The sequence below is a fragment of the Ranitomeya variabilis genome, chromosome 2 (genome assembly GCF_051348905.1).
Source record: "Ranitomeya variabilis isolate aRanVar5 chromosome 2, aRanVar5.hap1, whole genome shotgun sequence".
In the NCBI taxonomy this organism is placed as follows: domain Eukaryota; kingdom Metazoa; phylum Chordata; class Amphibia; order Anura; family Dendrobatidae; genus Ranitomeya; species Ranitomeya variabilis.
In genome coordinates, this window is record NC_135233.1 from 193,446,560 (window position 1) to 193,474,097 (window position 27,538).

The following is a 27,538-nucleotide window of genomic DNA, read 5'->3' on the forward strand; positions in this document are numbered from 1 at the left end:
ACAAATTCAATGGACGAGAGAGTTCAGAAGCTTCTTTCGAACAAGGGGTCCTATGTGCAAATGTAACATCACCTAGAATAAAGTTTTCACTTGAAAACTGTTTGATTTCATTTTGTAATAAGGTGATAATGCTAGTTGTAGCGCCCCCACTGTTGCAGGGCCGAAGGGTACCCGGTACCGGGCCTCTGAGTCTCTGCTCTGGAGTTGTCACGGTGGCTAGACCCGGTCCGTGACCCTGCTGAGGGGCGTACAATGAAGGTGGAGGTATGGTGACGATGTTATGGTGCGGTGAAGTGCCGGTCGCGGTAAATAACGAGGACACCAGGTTGCAGTCTCTTTACCTCTTTACTGAAGGTTTCAGGATCCTCAATCCGGAATACGGTTAACCAGGCTGTGCAAGTCCGGCCGGTCCGATGGCACCTCCAGAATTCCCTTTGCAGGTGGAAATCTGTGCCTACCTTCTAGCGCTTGTGTGTTGTGGTCCTCCCCTGCTTTGCTTACGGGATGGTCCCCACAACTGTTGTGTCTGTTTCTCATGTTCCCTCACAACTCGATTCTGATGTTCTTCCACGTCCTTCAGATCTTATGGTTAGGACGCACCCGTATGACGGGGAGGCTCGGAGCTCTTCCGGGACTCTAGCGTCGCCCCACTCCTGTTGTTATTCCCCTGTGTCTTCCTAGGTCAATTGGGTGAGACAGCCCGCCTATAACTGACTGTCCTGCCGTAGGTTTGAAGTTTGGCCTGGAGCTCTATACTTCCTCGGCGTTCCGGCCACCGGTTACGTGCCTCAGTAGGATGTTGCCTCGTCTTACAGCACGACTCCTACTGGTATTCTCCTTGTTGCGTTGATCTCATTTCTCACTCAGCACAATAAATCTCGCTTCTTGTCCTTTCTTGGGGTACCGCCGCTATATCGTGCAGGCGCGGTCCCGTAACGTTCTCTCTGGTCGCTAGGCCTCTGTCAGGATCCCACCCCTGACAGGGACCCCTCTGAATCTTCCCCTACAACACCCTCTGCCACAAGGTGTTGCCTGGTTCCAACCCAGTCAGCTTTCTGAACTAACTTCCTATCCAACCCCCAGTTTTACCAGACTGTGAGGAGTGGCCTAATGCATAGTGCCCTTAGCTCCCCCTGGAGGCCAGACTGTGAAATGTATTGGTGTCTGTGATACCTGGTCAGATGAACTCCTTCAGTGCCATCAGACGTACCATAGCCCCCCTTAGCGGCGGAGCACCAGTACTGCAACGACCATGACTCTGGGGCGCTGCACTTATAACTTCACAATTAACCATTTTTTTGTTCAAAATAAAAAAAAAGGTTGAAAACTCTGCTGTGCATAATAATTTGGAACATGCATTTTGAGTGTTTTTTTTTTTTTAAAAGATACTGTTTTCATAGGCAGTTTGTTCCAAAACATTGCAATTATACTAGAATAGTAGATGACTGGAAAATAACAATAACTGCAATTCAGATAGGTAATTTAGAGAAAATATGAGGAAATATTATTTGCATAATAATTTGGAACACAGTGTACAGTGCAGAGAGAAGGCCTCCGAACCCACCTGGTTAAGTGGATCCCAATCTGTTTCCAGGCTGCCTGGACCCCACCATCACTGGTTACCTGTACCCTGGACTGTACCTAAATTCTAATAGTAAAAGGTAAACAAAACTGTTACCCCTGTGTCCTGCAATTATTTCCTGCATCCTCAGTCCTGCACCCCACTGTCAATCATCCCTCTTACCAACTACCCTGGGAGCCTTGGGGACCAAGCTCTACATGTGGGGAAATATACTATCTAAGCTTCAAAATCATCAGCCCCAGAGAACCCCTTTAACCCCTTCATGACCCAGCCTATTTTGGCCTTAATGACCTTGCCGTTTTTTGCAATTCTGACCAGTGTCCCTTTATGAGGTAATAACTCAGGAACGCTTCAACGGATCCTAGCGATTCTGAGACTGTTTTTTAGTGACATATTGGGCTTCATGTTAGTGGTAAATTTAGGGCAATAATTTCTGAGTTTATTTGTGAAAAAAACGGAAATTTGGCGAAAATTTTGAAAATTTCGCAATTTTCACATTTTGAATTTTTATTCTGTTAAACCAGAGAGTTATGTGACACAAAATAGTTAATAAATAACGTTTCCCACATGTCTACTTTACATCAGCACAATTTTGGAAACAATTTTTTTTTTTGCTAGGAAGTTATAAGGGTTAAAATTTGACCAGTGATTTCTCATTTTTACAACAAAATTTACAAAACCATTTTTTTTAGGGACCACCTCACATTTGAAGTCATTTTGAGGGTTCTATATGGCTGAAAATACCCAAAAGTGACACCATTCTAAAAACTGCACCCCTCAAGGTGCTCAAAACAACATTCAAGAAGTTTATTAACCCTTCAGGTGTTTCACAGCAGCAGAAGCAACATGGAAGTAAAAAATGAACATTTAACTTTTTAGTCACAAAAATGATCTTTTAGCAACAATTTTTTTATTTTTCCAAGGGTAAAAGGAGAAACTGGACCAAGGACGTTGTTGTCCAATTTGTCCTGAGTACGCTGATACCTCATATGTGGGGGTAAACCACTGTTTGGGCGCACGGCAGGGCTCGGAAGGGAAGGAGCGCCATTTGACTTTTTGAATGAAAAATTGGCTCCAATCTTTAGCGGACACCATGTCGCGTTTGGAGAGCCCCCGTATGCCTAAACATTGGAGCTCCCCCACAAGTGACCCCATTTTGGAAACTAGACCCCCCAAGGAACTTATCTAGAAGCATAGCGAGCACTTTAAACCCCCAGGTGCTTCACAAATTGATCCGTAAAAATGAAAAAGTACTTTTTTTTCACAAAAAAATTATTTTAGCCTCAATTTTTTCATTTTCACATGGGCAACAGGATAAAATGGATCCTAAATTTTGTTGGGCAATTTCTCCTGAGTACACCAATACCTCACATGTGGGGGTAAACCACTGTTTGGGCACATGGTAAGGCTCGGAAGGGAAGGAGCACCATTTGACTTTTTGAATGAAAAATTATCTCCATCGTTAGCGGACACCATGTCGCGTTTGGAAAGCCCTGTGTGCCTAAACATTGGAGCTCCTCCACAAGTGACCCCATTTTGGAAACTAGACCCCCCAAGGAACTCATCTAGAGGCATAGTGAGCACTTTAAACCCCCAGGTGCTTCACAAATTGATCCGCAAAAATGAAAAAGTACTTTTTTTTCACACAAAATTTCTTTTAGCCTCAATTCTTTCATTTTCACATGGGCAACAGGCTAAAATGGAGCCTAAAATTTGTTGGGCAATTTCTCCTGAGTACGCCGATACCTCATATGTGGGGGTAAACCACTGTTTGGGTGTACGGCAAGGCTCGGAAGGGGAGGCGTGCCATTTGACTTTTTGAATGGAAAATTAGCTCCAATCGTTAGCGGACACCATGTCGCGTTTGGAGAGCCCCTGTGTGCCTAAACATTGGAGCTCCCCTACAAGTGACCCCATTTTGGAAACTAGACCCCCCAAGGAACTTATCTAGATGCATAGTGAGCACTTATAACCCCCAGGTGCTTCACAGAAGTTTATAACGCAGAGCCGTGAAAATAAAAAAATAATTTTTCTTTCCTCAAAAATAATTTTTAGCCCAGAATTTTTTATTTTCCCAAGGGTAATAGGAGAAATTGGATGCCAAATGTTGTTGTCCAGTTTGTCCTGAGTACGATGATACCCGATATGTGGGGGTAAACCACTGTTTGGGCGCACGGCAGGGCTCGGAAGGGAAGGCATGCCATTTGGCTTTTTGAATGGAAAATTAGCTCCAATCATTAGCGGACACCATGTCGCGTTTGGAGAGCCCCTGTGTGCCTAAACATTGGAGCTCCCGCACAAGTGACCCAATTTTGGAAACTAGACCTCCCAAGGAACTAATCTAGATGTGTGGTGAGCACTTTGAACCCCCAAGTGCTTCACAGAAGTTTATAACGCAGAGCCGTGAAAATAATAAATGTGTTTCCTTTCCTCAAAAATATTTTTTTAGCCCAGAATTTTTTATTTTTGCAAGAGTAACAGGAGAAATTGGACCCCAAAAGTTGTTGTCCAGTTTCTCCTGAGTACGCTGATACCCCATATGTGGGGGTGAACCACTGTTTTGGCACACGTCGGGGTTCGGAAGGGAAGTAGTGACGTTTTGGAATGCAGACTTTGATGGAATGGTCTGCGGGCATCATGTTACGTTTGCAGAGCCCCTGATATGCCTAAACAGTAGAAACCCCCCACAAGTGACCCCATTTTGGAAACTAGACCCCCCAAGGAACTTATCTAGATGTGTGGTGAGCACGTTCAACCCCAAAGTGCTTCACAGAAGTTTGCAACGCAGAGCCGTGAAAATAAAAAATCATTTTTCTTTCCTCAAAAAAGATGTTTTAGCAAGCAATTTTTTATTTTCACAAGGGTAACAGGAGAATTTGGACCCCAATATTTGTTGCCCAGTTTGTTGTAAGTACGCTGATACCCCATATGTGGGGGTAAACCACTGTTTGGGCACACGTCAGGGCTCGGAAGGGAAGTAGTGACATTTGAAATGCAGACTTTGATGGAATGGTCTGCGGGCGTCACATTGCATTTGCAGAGCCCCTGATGTGCCTAAACAGTAGAAACACCCCACAAGTGACCCCATTTGGAAACTAGACCCCCGAAGGAACTTATCTAGATGTGTGGTGAGCACTTTCAACCCCCAAGTGCTTCACAGAAGTTTATAACGCAGAGCCGTGAAAATAAAAAATAATTGTTCTTTCCTCAAAAATTATGTTTTAGCAAGTAATTTTTTATTTTTGCAAGGGTAACAGGAGAAATTGGACCCCAACAGTTGTTGCCCAGTTTGTCCTGAGTACGCTGGTACCCCAAATATGGGGGTAAACCACTGTTTGGGCGCACGTCGGGGCTTGGAAGGGAGGGAGCACCATTTGACTTTTTGAACGCAAGATTGGCTGGAATCAATGGTGGCGCCATGTTGCGTTTGGAGACCCCTGATGTGCCTAAACAGTGGAAACCCCTCAATTCTAACTTCAACACTAACCCCAACACACCCCTAATCCTAATCCCAACTGTAGCCATAACCCTAATCACAACCTTAACCCCAACACACCCCTAACCACAACCCTAACCGCAACACACCCGTAACCCTAATTCCAACCCTAACCCTAATCCTAACCCTAATCCCAACCGTAACCCTAATCCCAACCCTAACCACAACTGTAACCCCAACACACCCCTAACCCTATCCGTAACCCTAACCACAAGCCTAATCTTAACCCTATTTCAAACCCTAGCCCTAATTCCAACCCTAACTCTAATTCCAACCCTAACCCTAAGGCTATGTGCCCACGTTGCGGATTCGTGTGAGATTTTTCCGCACGATTTTTGAAAAATCTGCAGGTAAAAGGCACTGCGTTTTACCTGCGGATTTACAGCAGATTTCCAGTGTTTTTTTGTGCGGATTTCACCTGCGGATTCCTATTGAGGAACAGGTGTAAAACGCTGCGGAATCCGCACAAAGAATTGAGATGCTGCGGAAAATACAACGCAGCGTTTCTGCACGGAATTTTCCGCACCATGGGCACAGCGGATTTGGTTTTCCATAGGTGTACATGGTACTGTAAACCTGATGGAAAACTGCTTCGAATTCGCAGCGGCCAATCCGCTGCGGATCCGCGGCCAATCCGCTGCGGATCCGCTGCCAATCCGCTGCGGATCCGCTGCCAATCCGCTGCGGATCCGCAGCCAAATCCGCACTGTGTGCACATGCCATAACCCTACCCCTAACCCTAACCCTACCCGTAACCCTAACCCTAACCCTACCCCTAGTTCTAACCCTAGTTCTAACCCTAACCCTAGAGGAAAAAGAAAAAAAAATATTTTCTTTATTTTATTATTGTCCCTACCTATGGGGGTGATAAAGGGGGGGGTTTATTTATTATTTTTTTATTTTGATCGCTGCGATAGAACCTACCACAGCGATCAAAATGTACTTGTAATGAATCTGCCAGCTGGCAGATTCGGCGGGCGCACTGCGCATGCGCCCGCCATTTTCCAAGATGGCGGCGCCCATGGAGAAGACGGCCGGACACCGGGAGGGACATCGAAGCTAGGTAAGTATGGGGGGGTGGGATCGGAACACGGGGGGGGGGGCATCGGAGGACCGGGGGAGCGGACAAGAGGACCGGGGGAGCGGACAGGAGGGAGGAGGGGAGCGGACAGGAGATCGGGGCAGAAAGGCCGACTGGGGGGGCGATCGGTGGCGGTGGGGGGGGGCAGATCAGGGTCTCCAGCCATGGCAGATGCTATTGCAGCATCGGCCATGGCTGGATTGTAATATTTCACCATTTTCATAGGTGAAATATTACAAATCGCTCTGATTGGCTGTTTCACTTTCAACAGCCAATCAGAGCGATCGTAGCCACGGGGGGTGAAGCCACCCCCCCTGGGCTGAAGTACCACTCCCCCTGTCTCTGCAGATCGGGTGAAAATGGAGTTAACCCTTTCACCCGATCTGCAGGGACGCGATCTTTCCATGACGCCACATAGGCGTCACAGGTCGGATTGGCACCGACTTTCATGACGCCTACGTGGCGTCAAAGGTCGGGAAGGGGTTAAGCAGTGTCGGCCACCCCTGGCCAAATACCACAGGTGGCATCACGAACATTACTACATTAGACTTTGTTTCCATTTTCATTAACCCCCTTTTACTGGAAGCCCTGGGCCATGGACAGGGTCACAGCCACCATGACCACCCCTTTAAGAACAGAACCGGCCCGGTGCCGAGTACTGCACGGTCCTAGAGTTCGCTCCAATTGGCGTCACGAATAGGATATGTACCCCGGCATTGCTGGGTGCTGTGTGCCATAGACTTTGTAAACTGTGTGATAACCGCCATTGCCGCACCACGCGGCGTGCAAGGAGCCGAGGAGGTGTGCCTTTGTGGGCAGAGCTATAGAAAAGAGCGCGAAGGAAGCTGCGCTCCGTGCCCTGCTGTGTGCAGATAAAGGAAGCAGGAGGCTCCAGGCTTGAGGACCGGAAGGAGCACCGTCCAGATCACCGGTGGAGAAGCCACTCACACCGGTAACAGAACGCGGGGCCTGGCTGAGGTTAACTGGGGGAAGAAGGAACATGTCCAGCCCCAGTGGAGGTGCAACGCCGGCAGCAGACGCAGCCGCAGCCGCAGCCGCAGCCCCATAGCGCTGCAAGATTCAGTGGCAGACACAGTCGCAGCCCCCAAAGTACAGCAGAATCCGGCGGCAGACGCAGCAGTAGCCTCCAGAGTGCAGCAAGATCTGGCAACTGCCGCTGCAGTCCTTATAGTGCCGCTATCAATGCCGTACATACCGGGAGCGGCCTGGTTTCCACAGTATTCAGGGGAGTCACACACCCTGAATGATTTTAAGCAGAGACTGCAGTCTGTTTAAAGTGTACCCCCTGTCTGAGAATCAAAAAGTCAGCATCTTCACTGGCCAGTTAACTGGTGCGGCCCAGAGGGAAGTAAAGCCCTGGCCTAGCACTGATAAAGGGATTGTCAAACAAATCTTGGCCGGGCTGAAGGACACTTTTGACACTCGCACTGCAGCAGAAATAAAAATGAGATTCTTTGGATGTAAACAAAGGGTGCAAGACAGTATAAGGGACTATGCCCTTAATCTCCAGGAGGCACTGCAGGCCATTAAGCAGATTGACCCTGACAGCGTGCAGGATGGAGACAAGCTCTTAAAGGAACAGTTTATTGAGAGACTCCTGTCCAGCACCCACAGGACACAGCTGCGCATCCTTGCCCTGCAAAAGCCTGACCTGGACTTTGAACACTTTAAAGATAGGGCCATTCGGGTGCTACATGAACCAAATTCCAGTCTCACAGCGCCCCCTAGGCACCCAGCAATTACATACCACCAGGAAGCGGCATCCTTTCCACAGACCCTGATGGAAGCCGACGCGCAGACCTTGGATAATGACCCCTCTGCAGAACTGCGTCTCCAGGTCCAGATGCTGACCAAAAGTATAGCTGCACTAGCCAAAACCGTGAAGACCCTGCAAGTGTCCCCAAAGGAGAAGATCCAGCTGGTTTCCAGTCCAGATGATGTCCCATGGCGACGGCAGAAGAGGATCCCACCGACCAGAGAGAGAGACAAAGACCGCTATGACAAGAACGGACGACCCATTTGTCGCCGCTACAGCAAGCTGGGACACATCGAAAGATTCTGCAATTTAAACGAGCAACCCCTAAGGCAGAGGGCCAACCCCCAGGAGTAAGACGACCAGGCCCACAAAGCTGGCGAGCCCAATTGTGATTGACGGCATCCAAATGAACGCTCTACTGGACACAGGCTCTCAGGTGACGACTATGCCATATATTCTTTACAAACGTTTTTTTTACATGATCGCCGTTTTTAGGGACCAGACAAAACGGCCCCGCTCGTGTTCTCCAGGGTCTCAGCTACTACTCTGGGGGGCATTATTCACTTCTTCCTGATCACTGTTTTAAAACAGCGATGAGAGAATAAAGCCTCTAGCGGCCACCGTTTTTATGCGTATTGATGGTCATCGAGGGGTTAATCTGTCTCCCACAATGGCATAACAAAAACATTTTTTACTGGCTTTTCTCCATAACTAATAGCGGTGTCTGTAAAACTCCCAAAACAATAATAAGTTTCCCACCATACCCCAGGATGAATACCATAAGATATGTCACTACAGAACTTAAGCACATTTCCACACCCGTAGAGGACACCGTGTGTCACTTCACAAATGAGCCAGTATTGGGAGGACTTTCTTAAAGGGAATTTGTACTGGGTTTTTGCTCACTCATATGAGAGCAGTATGATGTAGGAGCAGAGACCCTGATTCCAGCGATGTATCACTTACTGGGCTGCTTGCTATCATTTTGATAAAATTTCAGTTTCTCTGCCGCAGATCTAGAAGGTATCGAAATACTGAGCTCTGTATACCCCCCCTCCACCACACCACTGATTCACAGCTTTCGGTGTACACTGTGCATAGGCAGAAAACTTTCAATCAGTGGTGGAGGCACAATTCGACTACATGGCAGCAGGTTTGCTATTTCTTTAGTGATAACCTGCTTCTAATAAAACTGTGACTTTATCAAAGCCACAGCAAGCAGCCCAGTAAGTGACACGTTGCTGGAATCAGGGTCTCTGACCCTACTATATGCTACTTTCAGATTTGGTGGCTAAACCTGGTGCCAGATTCCTGGCACTTGGAGTGCAAATCTGGATAATGGTCATGTGGCTGATGTAAATATTTTGTAAAAAAAAAATAAAAAATTGGATTTGAGAGTCCTCAGTGGTTGATACCTTTTAATGGCCAACTGAGAAGATGGTAACAAACTGCAGCTTTCGAGACTACTCAGGCCTCTTCATCAGGCATAGACTAATACAAAATCTGAAGAATCACATACTTATACACAACAAGGTACAGGAATAATGCAATAGACAAATGAAGCAGAACTATCATTATGGGAGAGGGATAAACAGTTATGGACGATGTAAGGCGCAATGAATAACGAGGACACAAAGGCTGCAGTCTCTTTACCTTTTACTGAAGACTTCAGCATCCACAGTCCAGGGTACAGATCACAGGGCACGCAGAGTCCAGCTGGTCCGAAGGAACATCCAGAGTTCCCTTATCCAGGTGGAAATCAGTAGCCTTCCTACTAGCGCCTGGGTGTTGTAGTCCCTCCCTGCTGAGCTTCCCGGTAAGGTCCTCACAACTTTTGTAGATCTTCTAGATGTTATGTCTTCCTCTCTGTCCCCCAGATGGTGTGGATAGGACAAACCCGTATGACTGATGGCCTGAGGCTTGTTTATAGGGACCCTAGAGATGCCCCGACCCCCACAAGTTTCCACCGTGTCTTCTTAGGTATTAAGGTCGGGCAGCCAACTTGGAATTGACAGTCCTGCCGGTCTCTGAAGTAATGCGTAGAGTCTATTACTCCCTCGGTGTTCCGGCCACCGGCTACGCGCCTCAGAAGGAGGCTGCTTCTCTTAGGGCAGAACTCCTCCCGGTGTTTTCTCCTTGTGCTGTGACTTCGTTTCTCACTCTCTACAATACAATTCTTTTTGTGTCCTTTCTTAGGATACTGCCGCACGTGGGGCAGGCGCAGCTCTGTAGCTTTCTATCCCGCTAGGCCTCTGTCAGGATCCCACCCCTGACAGGGACCCTCTGTCTGCAGCTCCGATGTTCCTCTTTTCCCCCTGTCTGCCTGACAGGTGTTGCCTGGGCAAAGCCCAGCCAGCTTCTCTCTAACTTTCTATCCAAAACCACCAGTTTTACCCTTCTGTGAGGAGTGCCCTACTAGATAGGAGCATGGCTCCCCCTGGTGGTCCAGAGTGTGAAGTGTGTTGTGATGCCGTGATACCTGGAAAGATGAACGCCTTTAGTGCCATCAGACGTAATATCACTCCTCCTGGTGGAAGAATAACATTACTGCAGCAACCAGGACTCTGGGGCACTGCAGTGTGACGGCAGCCTTATTCTGTGGTGATGAGAATTCATCCTTGTTCTTAGCTTTTGTCCTGTCTCCCCCACATACAGACCCCCAGTTGGACATTTGGTACAAATAATTAAGTACACCCCATTAGATGTGATGCAGCTGAAAGTACCTGGGATCTTGTAGTCCAGATGTGAGTTGGGGATCTCTATCTTGTCTGTGGTCATTATAAATGACATACTGATAGGGAATTTAGATTGTGAGCCCCATCGGGGACAGCGATAATAATGTGTGCAAACTGTAAAGCGCCGCGGAATATGTTAGCGCTATATAAAAATAAAGATTATTATTATTAATCAGAGGAACTATAGTACATTTCTAATGGGAGCTATTTGGTAATATTATTAGTATTACTCCTACTACATATTGGGATGGGATCTTGGAGATGGGATTATCCCTTTCAGGTTAATGTACATCTGGTTGAAAAACACAAAAATCCCCCAGCACTATGCAAATCACCTTCCCTAGACATCTTCCTGAATCATCCCAGGAATGAAGCCATTTCCCTACCTGCTCCTGGCTCCATGAGAAAAAGACGGCCTCCCTCCGGGGAACTTTTCCTATGCACGTTACCATCAATGACAAGGACAGTTAGGTCTGTTAGGGTATGTTCACACTGTGCTTTATCGATGATAAAACAAAAAGTACAGGAATCGCTCCTTATTTCTGTGGTTTTCTATTTGTAACCATTTGCATTTTTTTTCTTTTATAGCATTTTTTGATCGTTTTCTGTAGGGCTTTATCATTTTTGCAGGCATTTTTGATTAACGTTTTTCATCTTTTTTTGGGGGTGTATTTTTTTCCATAATTTTTCTGACACTTTTTAAAAATCCATTATACAATGAATAAGGCTACTTTCACACTAGCGTCGTACGACGCACGACAAATTGCGTTGTTGCGACGTACCGACGCAAGCAGTGGAAGCGCTGCACAACGGGGGCAGCGGATGCTGTTTTTCAACGCATCCGCTGCCCCATTGTGAGGTGCGGGGAGGAGGGGGTGGAGTCCTGGCTGCGCATGCGCGGTCAGAAAAGACGGTCTCAACGCACCAAAAAGCGTTACATGCAACGTTTTTGGTGGCAACGGACCGTCGCACGATGGTTGCGACGTGTGGCAATGCGTGGCGCTGCGTCGCTAATACAAGTCTATGGAGAAAAAAACGCATCCTGCAAGCACTTTTGCAGGATGCGTTTTTTCTACAAAACGACGCATAGCGACGTGCAGTGCACGACGCTAGTGTGAAAGTAGCCTAAAACACCTGCGATTTCCAGAGTGACAGGGCTTAGAAAATGCTCAAAAAGACACCCAGGTTTTTTATTTAGCCTCTCGGTTGCCTTCAGTAGTATAGTATGTAGCATCATCCTAGCGGAAAATGCCGGGAGAATGGACATCTTATTTCTTTTAGCCACTTACTTGAAAGTTTAAAGCGTTTAAAAGGAGCCAAAAAGCCCTAACATGGGAACGGCAAGTTGTTTTTCCATCGAAACAAATAGGATTATTCTTTTTTGCACTTTATTCTGCATTTTATCAGCAGAGCCCCAGTGTGAACATACCCTTAGGAGACTAGACGGGGCCTCAGAAAGAGGCATCAGAAAAATGGCTGCTGCAAGATTTGTTACATAATTCACATTTAGAAATCAGGCGTTAATTGTGCAATCGCACTTCACTGAGGAACTGCGCAGACCTTGCAGCCAGAGAAGCTTGTATCCAGACCTGTTTGTCTTACCCTCTTCCTGGGGGCAGTAGGCACATCTGCAGCAGGACTCCGAGCGCAACCAGCGATAGTAAAGATGTCTCTTCCTGCCCCCGCGCCATAAGGGGGCTATCTGATCGACCTGTAAAGAAAAAATACATATATTTGTAACGCTTCAATTTCAAAATTGTAATGTTTTTACTAACTTTAAACTTCAAAACATTAAAACCATCAGCTAATACAGCGTCATGCACCCATGGAACCTATATGAGAGCGCACGGACATTCCATCCGAAGGAACGGGCTACATGTACTTGCAAAAGAAATAGGGAGCATACTGTCACGAGTGTGTCACACCAACCTGGTAGACGTGGAGGTAGAAGATCATTGTTTATTGTAAATCGCAGATCTTCCATTTAGCCAGTGTGTTTGGATCCCATATTGAATGAATCTGGTTTCCTGTGGTGCTGAAGAGGTTAATGACCCTTTCTATGCTGGTCAGGAACGTGCAGCTCCATTTCAGCTGCTTCTGATTTGGTCATTAACTCTTCCTATAAAACCTGGACAGACCCTCTCTGTCTTGCCATTGAAAACTCTGCTTCCTTGCCATTAGGAGACATTGTGCTGAATAGGAGTTTGTTGTTGCTATTGGAGATAAGTCTTCATGCGCGGTGTACGTAAGCTAAGTGTTTTGGAGAGACGTTGTTGTGGAGGTGTTCTGTAGTACGTGTGTTTATCTCCTGGTCCCTGTTTCCCGTTTAGTTTATTCCTCCCTGTCCCCATCCTCCTAACCACTGATGGTTAATGTTTTTGTATGATAGAGGTTTCTGTTTTGTCTTATTTGTCTTGTTCACATTACATTTGTGTCCCATGCTCCATGGAATGGGGGAAGGGACAGACCAGAGATTAGAAGGAGTATAGAGAGGTCGGAGACTCAGGCCTCTCTACCATCAATAGTACCCGTGGGGCAGGGATAGTTATGATCCCAGTTCCAGGGACAGTTTGAGGCCTCCTTCCTCTACCTAAGACTATCACAGCATGGCACATACATGTAAGAGACTTGGAAAATGAGTTTGCCCCTCTCTGATGCACTGCTGCACAAGTCTAAAAAAGGATAAAAGTGCTCTTCGATGCGGGTCCCAGCGGTCACTGGTCAAGTTCATTATAATCTTATTTCATGCCATGACATGTGATAGATTGCTAATTATTATGTTACTGATCTTTATTAATTCTGCCACTGTAAGTGTATGTCACGATAGATTTGAGACTGAATTGCGAAAAAAAAGTTTGTTTTATCACAGGAGTGATGCAAGTGAGGATAGTGTTCACTGCTAGTGGATGCACTCAGTGTCAAAAGCTACCTAGTGTGGGGTGCCACTGGGTAGTGGTAGTCATGTCTGAGGTTTTTGCTTCTTGTCCTTTAACCACATTTTGACACTGGATATACTGGTACGTACTGTTTGGGAATGGAGCTCCTGGAAATGCACCTAAACAATACACCCAGATCATTGTGCAGGCACAAGAGCTGAGCCCGATACCATCACTAGTGCTCTAACAGCATACCTCATGCAACAAGAACCAGAGCCAAGGGCAGCAACATTCTTGGCTGCTTAACCCTCCAGATGTAGACTGCGCACCTACGGCTGCCACTGACAATGAGAACAGCTGACTGGCGGGGTGCTGGGTGTTGCACACCCAAGATCACACATTGACGACCTAACCGATGGAAAAGCCATCATTGCTAAAGCAGTAAGCAAAATATCTAGCAAAATCTGAGGTAGCAAATCCAATCCCCTTCCCTCTTCTCAGCTCTGCAGTGTGTGTAAAATGCAGTTAGCGTACACTTGTATGGTATTGCTGTGTGGGGAGATCCCACTTAACAATTTATGAGGTGTATTTCTCTAGAATCCAGGCACAATGTTTTAGGAACGACTATGGCACTTTGCAATTTTCGCTCTTTGCATTATTCTGGAACATACCTTTAGGGTCAAAATATAGGCTTCATCCTTAGATGATTTACGATTTACAGCTCATCCAGGAGGGACACCCACTCCCGGGCTCTAGTCCTGGCTGAGAAGGACTTGTACCACATCTGTCATATCCACCACGCCTCAGAAAGAGACTATACCTGTTTCCCACCAGTCACAGATCATGTTCATGCTTTGACTAACTAACTAACTAACTAACTAACTTTGTAGTTAGCAGATCTTTGCTGAATATTGCTCAATCTTCCACAATTAAATCCATCACATGATCTGATCCTGCAGCTATATCTCCCAACGTGAAACAAAAGTAGTGCAAACAGACAAAAAGTAGCACTGGCACTGCTCACATTCACATTCCATCATTGTAGACCAGATCGTAGTCTAAAGAGAACAAAAAGAACATCTTCACAAGTGAAAATAGTCCACACATAGAAGGCAATAAGGAGCACTCCCCATACACTGAGAATTAAAATCATATCTTTTTATTTCAACAATAAGCAAATCTATTGAAATTCAATTTAGCTGAATTTTCCCCCAAAATTTGATTGACAGCGAATACATTTACGCAATTCTAAATATTAGAAAACATCTAATTACTCGAAAAATACACATTGCAAAGAGAGTGAGAGAGAGAACCTCACTGACCATAGGAGCTTACACTCTATAGGAGAGAGAGGACCCCACTGACCATAAGAGCTTACACTCTACAGGAGAGAGAGGACCCCACTGACCACAAGAGCTTACACTCTACAGGAGAGAGAGGACCCCACTGACCATAAGAGCTTACACTCTACAGGAGAGAAAGAGGACCACACTGACCACAAGAGGTTACACTCTACAGGAGAGACAGGATCCCACTCACCATAAGAGCTTACACTCTACAGGAGAGAGAGAACCCCACTGACCATAAGAGCTTACACTCTACAGGAGTGAGAGAGGACCCTACTGACCATAAGAGCTTACACTCTACAGGAGAGAAAGAGGACCCCACTGGCCATAAGAGCTTACACTCTACAGGAGAGAGAGAGGATCCCACTCACCATAAGAGCTTACACTCTACAGGAGAGTGAGAACCCCACTGACCATAAGAGCTTACACTCTACAGGAGTGAGAGAGGACCCTACTGACCATAAGAGCTTACACTCTACAGGAGAGAGAGGACCTCACTGACCATAAGAGCTTACACTCTACAGGAGAGAGAGGACCCCACTGACCATAAGAGCTTACACTCTACAGGAGAGAACGAGAACCCCACTGACCATAAGAGCTTACACTCTACTGGGGATAGAGGATCCAACTGACCATAAGAGCTTACACTCTACAGGAGAGAGAGCACCCCAATGACCATAAGACCTTACAGTCTATAGGAAAGGGAGGACCCCACTGACCATAAGAGCTTACATTCTACAGGAGAGAGAGGACCCCACTGACCATAAGAGCTTACACTCTACAGGAGAGAGAGGACCCCACTGACCATAAGAGCTTACACTCTACAGGAGAGAGAGAGGACCCCACTGGCCATAAGAGCTTACACTCTACAGGAGAGAGAAGACCCCTCTGACCATAAGCACTTACACTCTACAGGAGAGAGGACCTTACTGACCATAAGAGCTTACAGTCTACAGGAGAGAGAGGACCCCACTGACTATAAGATCTTACACTCTGCAGGACAGAGAGGACCCCGCTTACCATAAGAGCTTACAGTCTACAGGAGAGAGAGAAACCCACTGACCATAAGAGCTTACACTCTACATGAGAGAGAGGACCCCACTGACCATAAGAGCTTACACTCTACAGGAGAGAGAGAACCCCACTGACCATAAGAGCTTACACTCTACTGGAGAGAGAGAGAGCGGACCCCACTGACCATAAGAGCTTACACTCTACAGGACAGAGAGGACCCCGCTGACCATAAGAGATTACACTCTACAAGAGAGAGGACCTCGCTGACCATAAGAGCTTACACTCTACAGGAGAGAGAGGACCCCGCTGACCATAAGATATTACACTCTACAGGAGAGAGAGCCTCACTGAAAATAAGAGCTTACACTCTACAGGAGAGAGAGGACCCCACTGACCATAAGAGCTTACACTCTACAGGAGACAGAGAGGATCCCACTGACCATAAGAGCTTACACTCTACAGGAGAGAGACTTACCCAGTGACTCTGGAGATATAATACAACTCTTCTATACAAACTCCGTTCTTGTTTCACTGTGCTCTGCTGATCTGTGATGTCCCTGGTACTGACCACCACTGTACAAGGTATTGTGACGCTCAGGGTCCTGGCCATCACAGTGGCATTGCTTTCCCCACGGGGAGAGTGATATCACGCTTGGAGGCAATGAAGCATAACTTTCACTAGGCAAATCTCTCATACAACACGATCACACTCCAGGCCAGAAGGGGGAGCTCTGAACCCGGATTAAGGGGAGCTGCCCTTAAATATTCTGGCTGGAGGGGAAGTTAGAGAGCAGTTGTTCGAGACGAGAAAGACCAAGGGAGCAGAGAGTGCCTGACAGCAGACTGGAGCAGTCTGGGGATAGGAACATGTTTGGGGCCGTGCAGCCAGAGGTGCTGCAGCTCAAGCATTGAGAGATTAAGAAAGACGAACAGATTGTGGAAGAGATTGCAGGAGGGAGAAGTGCAGGAGAATAGAGCCAGTGGAACAGAGCTGAGAAGTGGCTACCTCCCTGGCTAGTGCAGATTCCGGTAGCCGGAAGACCGTGGCCGTGCTGAACTATATAGAGGCATAGCAGAAACCGGCAGGACAGCTGGATTGTAGATCACCTGTCGACATTGATACCCAGGAGACACAGTGATACCTATAGGGCCCGGGTCATGATAGAAACCCTGTAAAATGGCCCAGCTCAACTGTCATACGGGTTGTGTCCTAACCTTTATGGGGGACAGAGAGGAACTGTGAGGACCTTATTTGAAGCCTTAGGCAGTAAGGAACCACATCATCACCACACTTTTAGGAAGGCTTTGATCTCCACCTGATAAGAGGACCTGGAGTCGCCTCCAATCCGGCTGGACCCTGCCCTGTTGGGCAGAGCTGCAGAGGGCTGTGTACTTCCTCGTACTTCATCCGTTAAGCCCCGCTTACTGATGCACCTTTTCCATTCAGCTCCACCTATGTCTGCATGCGTCCTGCGTACCTATCTTTAACATTGGGTACGCAGGCCATGCGTATGTATGCGGATGCATCTCACTTAAGGTAACAATCCTAAATCTCTTGTTGACAGCACTTTGTCCTCCGCGGTAGGAGCTTTCACACACCGCACTATATACCTCTGGACAACTTTGTCTCTATTTATAATTATATTATGACTAGTAGACGTGTCCACATACCATAATATGGTTCTTTCTCTGACTAGTCCTCATTATGGGTATGGAGAGTTTTTTGATGACTATGATCATAGTGTGTAGTGGGCATTGGCCCCTGGTTCCGTGTGTTCTTGGTATAGTCGTGCATTTATATAGTGGTTTGTGCTAATTGCCGCACTTTTTCCCTCACCTGTCCTTTGCACTTTGTTTAATAAAGACTGATTGTATTTTATCAATATTTGCGGACTATATGGTCGTGTTTTGGGTTTTTCCTACCCTCTCTTTCCTTGTTAGTTAGCGACTTGTCCGTATTTGATCCAATATCTATATCAGCAGATATTTATCTTTACTTTTTGATCCACATGGTTATTTGTTATGCTGATTCATTTCTTGAGCTTTTTTATCTCATGGGTGAAGAAAGATGTAGGGTGAAGCTACCAGAGATCGATTCTCTCATTTCTAGCAGCAATCCATTACAACAGGGAATGCTGAGGCAAATGGGCTAACAGCTGTTTCACCAGAAACACACTTCCTCCAAGCGCCATGAGCAAGTTGTCTTGGACGAAGCATGTTTATCGCGAAACAGCTTATTGCCCACTTGCCTCAATATTCCCTTTTGTAATTGATTCCTGTAATAAAAATATATGATTTTAATTTATATCATATGGTGAGTGCGCCTTATTGATCCTGGGACTTTGCCTGATAAAAGAAACGTACTCCACACATTTTCCCTCCTCTTTGGCGAAACAATACTTATTTACCACTTCCTTCGCCTGAATATGGGGATGACATAAAATGAGTGTTGTAGGAATACTTTCTCATTAATACTGGCAACGTAAATGATCCTCTTTCTGGAATGCACGCAAAGCGGAATGTTTATCAAATTGGGAAAGTAAACCTTTATGTGGGAGGAACAAGAAATTCAACATCATGTCAGAGATCCCCTTTAACTAACTCAATCAAGCTCAAAGAGTTAGGTGTCAAACTAAAAGACAGCTTACTGCAAAATTATGAAAAGGTTCAAAAATGTACGGTAATTAAGCATAATTCCGTTCTCATGACAATAAAAATGGTAAGTTTCCAACCCCGAGTTTGAGGACGCAAAATGTTAAACCTATAATTCCATTCATTAATTTCCCTCACCAGTGTAAGCTCTTCCACCCTAAACATATAGCTAATAAGTCCAAAGATTATTATTCTTCGTGATATACCATACTCTTCAAGAAATTGCTGATTTACAGTCATATTTTCTTCCAAATTCCATGTACCCTCACAGTCCAAAGGATTTTCTTACCACTTCTCTCATTCCCTCTGAAGTAAGTAAAGTAATTATACACTTTCTTCCCCTCCATAAATCTCTAAGACCGGGTGGCCTATCCAACACATATTACAAAACTTTCTGTGACCAGATGGCTCTTCTACTTAATGTTCTACATCACCCAAACCAACAAGGTGCCATCACAAAAGAAATACTATCAGCCATGATTGTAACTTTAAAAACAAAATGAGCAACTACCCTGTAGTAAGTAAATATCTAGTAATAGTACAAGTAAAAAACATAGGGAACTTAGTTATCAATGTTATGATCAAAAAAACATAAACGCCATCCCACCACGACAAGGTGTCCCCAATGAGGACCAGTACTTAACTCTTGTAGTTCACATCACTATGTATCTGCAGACATAGAACTAGATAAGGGCAGAGTAGGACCTTGACGACTGTTCAGACACCCGCTAGTGGAAAGCTGTATAAACAAAGTGAATACCCCAAGAAAGGGAAGCCACACCTCTACAAGAGTTAAGTACTGTCCCAGTTGGGGTACACCTTGTCATGGGGGGGATGGCTGTTACATTTTTTGGCTTTTACAATGTTAACTAAATCCCCTATTTTTTTTTACATTTATTATTACTATTTATTTACTAACTACAGGGTATTTGCTCAGTTTGTTTTTATTTTAGGTACTGCTTGATAAATGGCCACAGTGTGAATGTGCATCTATGCATTGCACTTATACAAAGTTATGATGACATTTTTTTTTGGGGGGGGGTTATGATTGTAATTTTCCCTAAACAAGAAGAAAACCCCAGAACTTTAGGCCCATCTCCCTTTTAATTATAAACTTGAACATCTACCCTAAGTAGTTAACTATATGTTTTTCCCTTTGTCATGCATCCTGTCATGTATCCTGTGCTTCGTGATCGGCTTCTCTATCCACTGAGCCACAGCACTTTCACCTTTTATATGCCAGAGTTTATGTCAATGGGACCTTATGTGAGGAGATCCTGGTCACCAACGGCACCATGCTGGGATGTCCCCTTTCACCACTAATATTTTTACTATCAGTTGAACCCCAGCCCAGGCCATTCATTAGAGTAACAGTATTAAAGGAGTAAGCACTGGAGGTCAATCCCACTGCATTTCTCTTTATGCTGATAGATCACTGGGGGAAGCAATACATATTATTGGGCAATACAGCATTCTACAGTGCTAAAAAATAAATGAAACAAAATCTCAGGTTCTATTAATGTTGTAATCAATGCATTTCAAGTAATGAACTCTAAATACAAGGTGGTCTGGCATCCTAATCAAATACACTTGGTTGCAAAACAGTTTTTCAAATGATCATACTCTCCAACCTACTCTATATGCTCCACACCTGACCTATTAACACTCCACTATCATTTTTATCAACAAAGCTCATAAAAATGTTAAACTTTTCTTTTTTTGACAGTTGGGAAGACCAAGAATACTTTTTAAACCATTAAACAAAAGCAAAGAAAAAATGGGTGTTCTGAACTTACCAAACTTATGACTTCTATTCAGCTTCATGAGGAGCTGGTGGTCTGGAGATACCTTTCAACTATGGGTACAAATGGAGGACTCCCTAGCTTGAACAGTCTTAAAGCCTTAGACTGGATTAAACTTGCATTTGTTTCCCACGTTGGTGGCATCATCTGAAGCCCTGGAAAACTGATTCACGCGTTTGCATTGACGGGGTCATTGACTGGAATGATGCAGAAAGAGTCACTCCGTCAGGCATGATTTTCAGCTGTATCCATCTATGTCGGATAGGTACCAAAACACAGTAAATCACGTCTAAGTACACGCCTCAAATGGGAAGATACAGCTGAAAAAAGTGTCCAAAAGAATACATAGCAAGCCCTGATTAGGGAATATGAGCCCGACCTTACTAATTGCATCCCTCAAACTCTCTACCTTTAACTCTTTCTATATCCTAAATAACTGGGAATCATTTCACTCTAGGAAAGCGAGTGCAAAGTACTCTCTACTTCTTATCACGCCTATCGCAACTCTACAAAATATTATGCCTCCTGGACATCTGCCTCTGAGGGGAGGACGAAATCTATCAAGTGGGTGACCTCATGGAGGGAGGCTGACTTCACCAAATTGAAGTTATCCATCACCACTTCCAGGTAGTAGAGCTCAGAAAGCTGCCACTGCCCACACCACTGATTAGGAGCTTTCTGTGGGCATAGTACAGTGACAGTGAACTACTTATCAGTGCTGGAGGCGGAGTTGGACCAGGAGGCATGCGGCAGCTAGTCCGGCAATGATAATTTTTTGTTGATAAAACACTCATTGTAATGAAACATCAGAATAAATAGCAGAAACCTGCAGATAAATTCCCTTTAATGTAAACGCCCATTTCTTTGACAGAGATCTTGTAAACTGTAGTCACTTCTACATTTCTCTAGTAAAGGTCTCAATATTAGGATCTAAACAAGTATTTTTCAAATCCACTCCTATTTGTCACGGGTGTGTCAGGTGTGACAAACAGTCATCCTGGATCCAGCTGTAGAAGGTCTTTGCGTTTAGCTCAAGCACATTCTTGATTTTTGCATCTCCGTTACAGAGCGATATCCTTCTCCCTCTAGGACCCAATAGTTACCTTCAACTTCTGCTGCTAATCACACACCTGTGCTGAAGATTTAAATACATTCAATTGCTTCAGCATGGTGCAGGTGTCAGTTCATACTTGGCTCAGTCTTGATGGAAGTTCTAGCAGTCAGTCAGTGTCTTCCCTGAGGACCCTTGGAGGATTGCTGGCATGACATCTCGGTTGTCTTCTCAAGCTAAGTGTTCTCATTCATCTACCCTCTCTGTCTTTTGTTTTAGTTGGGACTGACCAGTGGCATCCCCTCCCCTCCCTATTGTGAGGTTCTAAGGAATTTAAGAGTGAACCTGCAGATTCACGACAACGAACCTCCCAAGGGTGAGCTGGTAGACCACCCCCTATACAGGGAGCGTTAGGGGCAGGCCCAAGGGAGACTATTGCCGCAGAAGCTGGGACCCGGAAAACAGGTAGTAGGAGGTACTAAATGAAGATACTAAGCGAAGGATGGACAGAGCTGGGTAAGATGTAGTGCGGATTGGTACAAGCAGAGTACAGGTGAAACCAAGGGAGAACTGGGAAGAAGGGACACCAAGGAAGCAGGAAAGAACAGAAACGCCAGAGGGACGGAATATGTGGAACACACTAGGAAGACTGGACTGGACAAGGAAGCCTAGGAAAGGCAGCGAAGCAAGGCTAGCTGAACAAAGCAGAGACTCTGGACAGGCAGCGCAGAGACAAAAGTGGACCTAGGTCACAGAAACACAAATGACAGACAGGCAAAGAGCAGAGGAAGGAATTACCTTCTATACATGACGTGCTGAAGGACTTCCGGGTCAGAGTCCCCAGGATCATAGAGAAAAGGTATGGAGCGCCTGTAGTTCAGGAAAGAGAGGTGCGCGTACGCAGAGAGGTGTTGGAGCGAGGAGTGCGCACGCGCACCCGCCGAGAACCGGGAAGAGGACATGCGCCTGCAGGAGGAGCGCGCCGCTGTGGGTGAGAAGAAGCGGAGGAGATGGCGGCGGACCCGGCAGCTTGAGGAACAGGAGGAGCGCGCCGGAGCAGGTAAGTATGGGCTGGAGCGGCGGTGGTCCCGGCAGCAGATACGGCGAGATGAGAGGAGGCCGTGACACCTATGGCCTAGGGTCAGTCAAGGATTAGGGTCCTTCTCGTGATAAGTGCAGAACCTATTTAGGGACGTTTAGGGCAGACAGGGTGATTTTAGATCTGCCTAGAGGTCTCCACTCCCATCTTCCCTAGTGTTTGGGCTCCCCCTTCCCTCTTCACGTTGTACACTTACTTATCCATCACCCTGCATGACACTCATGGGAGAAGTTCATCATAGGCCCCTCCTACTTGACTCTCTTGCATGTATGAATAAAACATTTAATTGCACTGCACCCCAGCCAAGCTCAGTCACATCTATCCCAACTCCTTGGTGAAGTTGTGGGTAAAGAGGGACCCTCATCCACATATTATGGGCATGCTCTTGAATTTCTAACTTTTGGAACTCTATTTTCAATATGATTTCAGAATCTTTATCGATACATATCTCCTTCCTTAGCACTTATGCTTTTAGATATTGATGCCCTCCCTGCTCAGGTCAAAATGGTAGCTGCCTAAATTCTAATAGATAGTAAATTAGCCTTGACAAGCAGTTGGAAGAGTTCCCTGATTTCCACCCAGGACAAAATTATCCCTGCACTAAGCAGAACCTGTTTCTATGAAAAAATGATGGCCTATTAGCACTATACTGTTTCGAAATCTTCATAGGTGTGGAAGATTATACTACAGTTTTTCATTAATATCATTGCCTAATTACGGTGTTGTTGTAGCTATGTCACGAAGACCTGATCCAGTTAATATTATGGCTCTAGAGTTAATTAAACAATGTTATGTAGTTGTTATTTATTTACAAATGGTTGATTGTATTTTTTTCACACAAATCTCTGGCCTCTACTATGTTAGCGGTTTCCCCACGAACAAAAGTTAATTTTAACCAATAGATCTTGGAATAACAATAATTGCAACAATTGGATCTGTGTAAATGAAATGTTCCTGTGCTGAGATAATCTTATAAATGTGCCCCTGCTGTGTACTGTGTAATGGCTGTGTCTGACCGTACAGGGACATGGTCTGATCCTACCACATCTCCTGGGTGGGGAGGAAAAGAGTATACAGGCAGGACAGCACAGATTTTCACTTAGTTCAGATCAGGGGACTGTGAGGGCCATTATAAAACCTTCAGCTTGTGTCTTTTGAGGTTGTCTATTGTGGATTCTGACTTGTTTGCAGGATCATTATCCATTTGTTGTAAGGCTCAGAAGACTCTAGGGGGTGAACCCACTGGACCGCAACAGCGAACCTCCCCAGGGCAAGGAGACCTGGTAGACCACCCCTTATACAGGGAGCGTTAGGAGCAGGCCCAGGAGAGACTACTGCTATGGCAGCTGGTACCCAAGGCAAGGGAACAGAAATGACTGCAGATGAAAAGGAGAAATAAACGAGACGAAGAAGGGCAAGGGTTAGGCACAAGATATTTCACAAGGTCAAATGGAGAAACCGCCGGGAGACGTGAGGGTCAGAGTCACTTGCGCAAGACAAATGATAATCAGGCACTGCCAGATGGAAGAGGTGGCCTGATAAGCAGAGCGGCGGCGTACCTTCCAGGTCAGGGTCCTCCAGAGGAATAGAGCGGAGCAGAAGGAGTGGCTGGAATCATAGAGGGCAGTGTGTGCGCATGCTGTGAAACCCAGTGCACGTGCGCACCCGACGAGAAGCAAAAGCCGGCCGTGCGAGCAGGAGAGAAGAAGCCAAAGAAGGAACAGGATCGCGTCGTGACGCCGTGGAGCGGTAAGTATAAGAGGACACTCGGAAAGGCAGCGGTGGCGGCATGACATTTGTAGAAGCCATCCTCTTCCTCTTTTCACCTTCAGCTTTTTTACAGATGGTGCTATCAAGAATTTGTTGAAATTTAATTGAATCCATTCTTCCCTCTACCAGTGAAATGTTCCCCGTGTCATTGGCTGCAACACAACCCCAAAGCATGATTAATCCACCCTGATGCTTAATGGTTGGCGAGATGTTTTTTTCCTGAAATTCTTTTCTCCACACGTACTATTGATCATTGTAGCCAAAGAGTTCTATTTTATCTTCATCAGTCCACATGACTTTTTTCCAAAATCCATGAGGCTTGTTTAGATGTTCTTTTGCATAAGTCTGATGCTGAATTTTATAGTGAGGATGCAGGAGAGTTTTTCTTCTGATGAATCTTCCATATTTGTGCAGGTGTCTCTGAACAGTAAAACAATGTACCACAACTTCAGTGTTTGCTATATCTTTCTGATGGTCTTTTGCAGTCAAGTCAGGGTTCTGATTTGCCTCTCTAGCAATCCTACAAACAGCTCTCACTGAAATTTTGCTTGGTCTTCCAGACCTTATTGTCATGTCGGACGCTGTTCAGACCAGGTCGTCCGACAGACAGCGGTAATTCCGCTTTTGTCCACTATGCGCTCATTGGCGTCGGCTAGATTTTATCTAGCTGGTCCGGGGTTAATTTACCTGGTGATCGGATTGGAAGCTGGGCCATGCCCACTGCCTTTAAATAGTTCTCCTGAACATTGGGCGTCGCCGATTATAGCTTCTGTCTTGTGCGATGTTATCTCGGTCTGGAGTGGTGAGCTAAGTAGTTGGAGTATCGTTGCTGGTGGTGTATTTCCCTTTGTCTTATTTACTCCTTCCTATATTTGTATTTATTTTGCCCTGTGCATTTATAGTGTATTCCTGAGTGACTGTGGCATGGTGTATATTTTCCGTTAACCTTGTCTGTGCTAACTGTGCTAACTGTGGGTATTGGTGTATTATCACATCACTGGGTGGAGGGTGGTATTTTCAGCCTAGGGTTGAAACAGGAGACAGGGAGAGGGTGGAGGCCTAGACATGCACACCATCAGTGTAAACTCTAGGTAGAGGGTCAGTCAGGATTTCCCTAGTCTGAGGGAAATTGCAGGGGCCCGGGTTATTAGCTCTTGCCCACCTAGGTTTCCCGTGACACTTATCTTGACCTCCATTGTTCCTCTTAACTGCCATTTCTTAATTACATTTCAAACAGAGGAAAGGGCAACTTGAAAACGCTTTGCTATCTTCTTATAGCCTTCTCCTGCTTTGTGGGCCTCCACCATTTTCATTTTCAGAGTGCTGTTCAGCTGCTTAGAAGAACCCATGGCTACTGTTTTTTGCCACAATGTTAGGTTTTGTAAAGTTGGGAAATTTGCATCACATGGCCTTTCCTAATGATGATAATGAACTAGCCATAACCCTAGCAGGCTAAATAAAAGGAACCTTTCATGTCCTTTTTTGCTATTAAACTGCCCCCAGTTTCTTGTTAGTGATGCACATTGCATCACTGTCATGGTTATCTCTAGTAATATGTCCCAGTATTTATCGCAAAAATCCCTTTTTATACTTTGATGATTGCCCCACATATCTTCTGTTTCAGACAAAGAGGTGGAGATTTCTAGCTTTTCAGTCACAGTCAGTCAAATGCCTTTTAAAAAATTCTCCAATCTCATCGCATATCTGGTGTGCGCATGCTCCAGAGCCGCTGGGAGTCAAAGTGGTGAGCGGAATCACAGTGGCGCACACAGCGTGCATGATCACAAGCTATAATGTGAGCATGTATCATGTGGTCACTGACTCTCAGCAGCTCTGGAGCATACACATGAGTTTTGCTTATTCTTCTAGTGATTACCGGGCTGTTTTTATGGGCCTATAACCAGGAATAAGCGTTCCTATGAGCACTCATTCACTTCTTCAAATGGGCCATAGCTGTGTGAAAGATTGTGTGTCACAGCAGAGTGCAGAATGATAGAGTCAAGAGAAAAAGTGACAGAGACAAGAGAGAATAGAAGAGATAATCCAAATCTTGATTGAGTGCAAGATTTCTATTTAGGATCCTTGATTGTATCAGCGTGTGCCACGCATTAATATGCTTTCATCACATTGAGTAACAATAACAGCTCCACTTTTGGATTACATTTCCAAATTTTCCTGTTGTAAGGCTCACAGTATTTTTCAGTTCTGGAGTTGTGCATAACGGTGCTTTTACATTGTGTTCTGTGTCCATATCAGGGCGTATGTCCAAAATCCTCTACAAAATGGGGTCTGGATGCATGCACGGGGCCAAGCTCTGCTGTGCACTTTTTTCAGGAGTGTATGTCTACAGGAGGCAGACACTCAGATGCAGTCTACTACTAAAAATTGCACGTCAGAGCGCACGTTCGCTCTGCTGTCACTATTAGTCTATTGGCTCCATCGAAGCTTGCGTCCGGACCCTGTTTTACGAGGGATTTAGGCCGTATGCCCCAACAGCGACCAAAAACGCAATGTGAAAGCACTAGTGATGGGCGAACATGCTCGAATAACGTCTAATCTAACAAACAGGCAATCCCCGCATGTGTTCAGGCTGCCTAAGAGCCACAAATCATGCAGTCACGGGGAAGCAAATATAATATAAGCATTATAAGATATAACACCCGAGCATGCTGAGATAAGAAATTATTCAAGCTCGTTCACCGTTCACTAGAAAGCACCCTAAGGTTTTTAGAAAGATCTGCATATAATATCTGAAATATAAATTGACCGCCACTGTGGACTATAGATCCACCATATGTAAATGTAATCTGTGAAAGCAATTCCAAAATTCAACCCTTGTACTACAAAGAGTAAAATGCGCAGCTTAACCACACTATCTCCACAACAACATCGTTTGTGAGAGGAAAGTCCCTGTTATGTGACCACAAGAATATTTGTTCTGCCCATCTGAATATAGGGCAATATGTTCATATTTATGTGCTGGTGTGTTGCGTTATAGCATCATCTAGTGGTGGCTGAATTTTATAAACTGTGTCTTTAGCAGCAAATAGAGTGTTGCATTGTGGGATTAAAGCAAGGTATTCTGGGAAAAAGAAGCTCCATTTTCTTCTGTGTACTTCCTGGGACACACATGTATATTTGCCCCCCCTGTAACTGCTCCAACTTGAGTTTGCTATCTGGTAAAGCTTATCTGGTAAGATTCATATCTCTGTTCTTGCAATACAGTATTTTACAGAAATGTGATTAACTGTATAGCA

At 45.5% G+C, this 27,538-nt stretch overlaps 1 protein-coding gene across 4 annotated transcripts in view; it reads right to left on the bottom strand.

Annotated features, from left to right (window-relative positions):
• Positions 1-27,538, bottom strand: part of GABRA3 (gamma-aminobutyric acid type A receptor subunit alpha3) — a 161,936-nt gene that overhangs the window by 93,990 nt on the left and 40,408 nt on the right. For all 4 annotated transcript variants that reach the window (XM_077283362.1, XM_077283363.1, XM_077283360.1 and 1 more), the window contains exon 2: positions 12,274-12,382. In XM_077283362.1, coding sequence (XP_077139477.1) covers positions 12,274-12,382 — 109 coding nt within the window. The remainder of the gene's footprint in view (positions 1-12,273; positions 12,383-27,538) is intronic.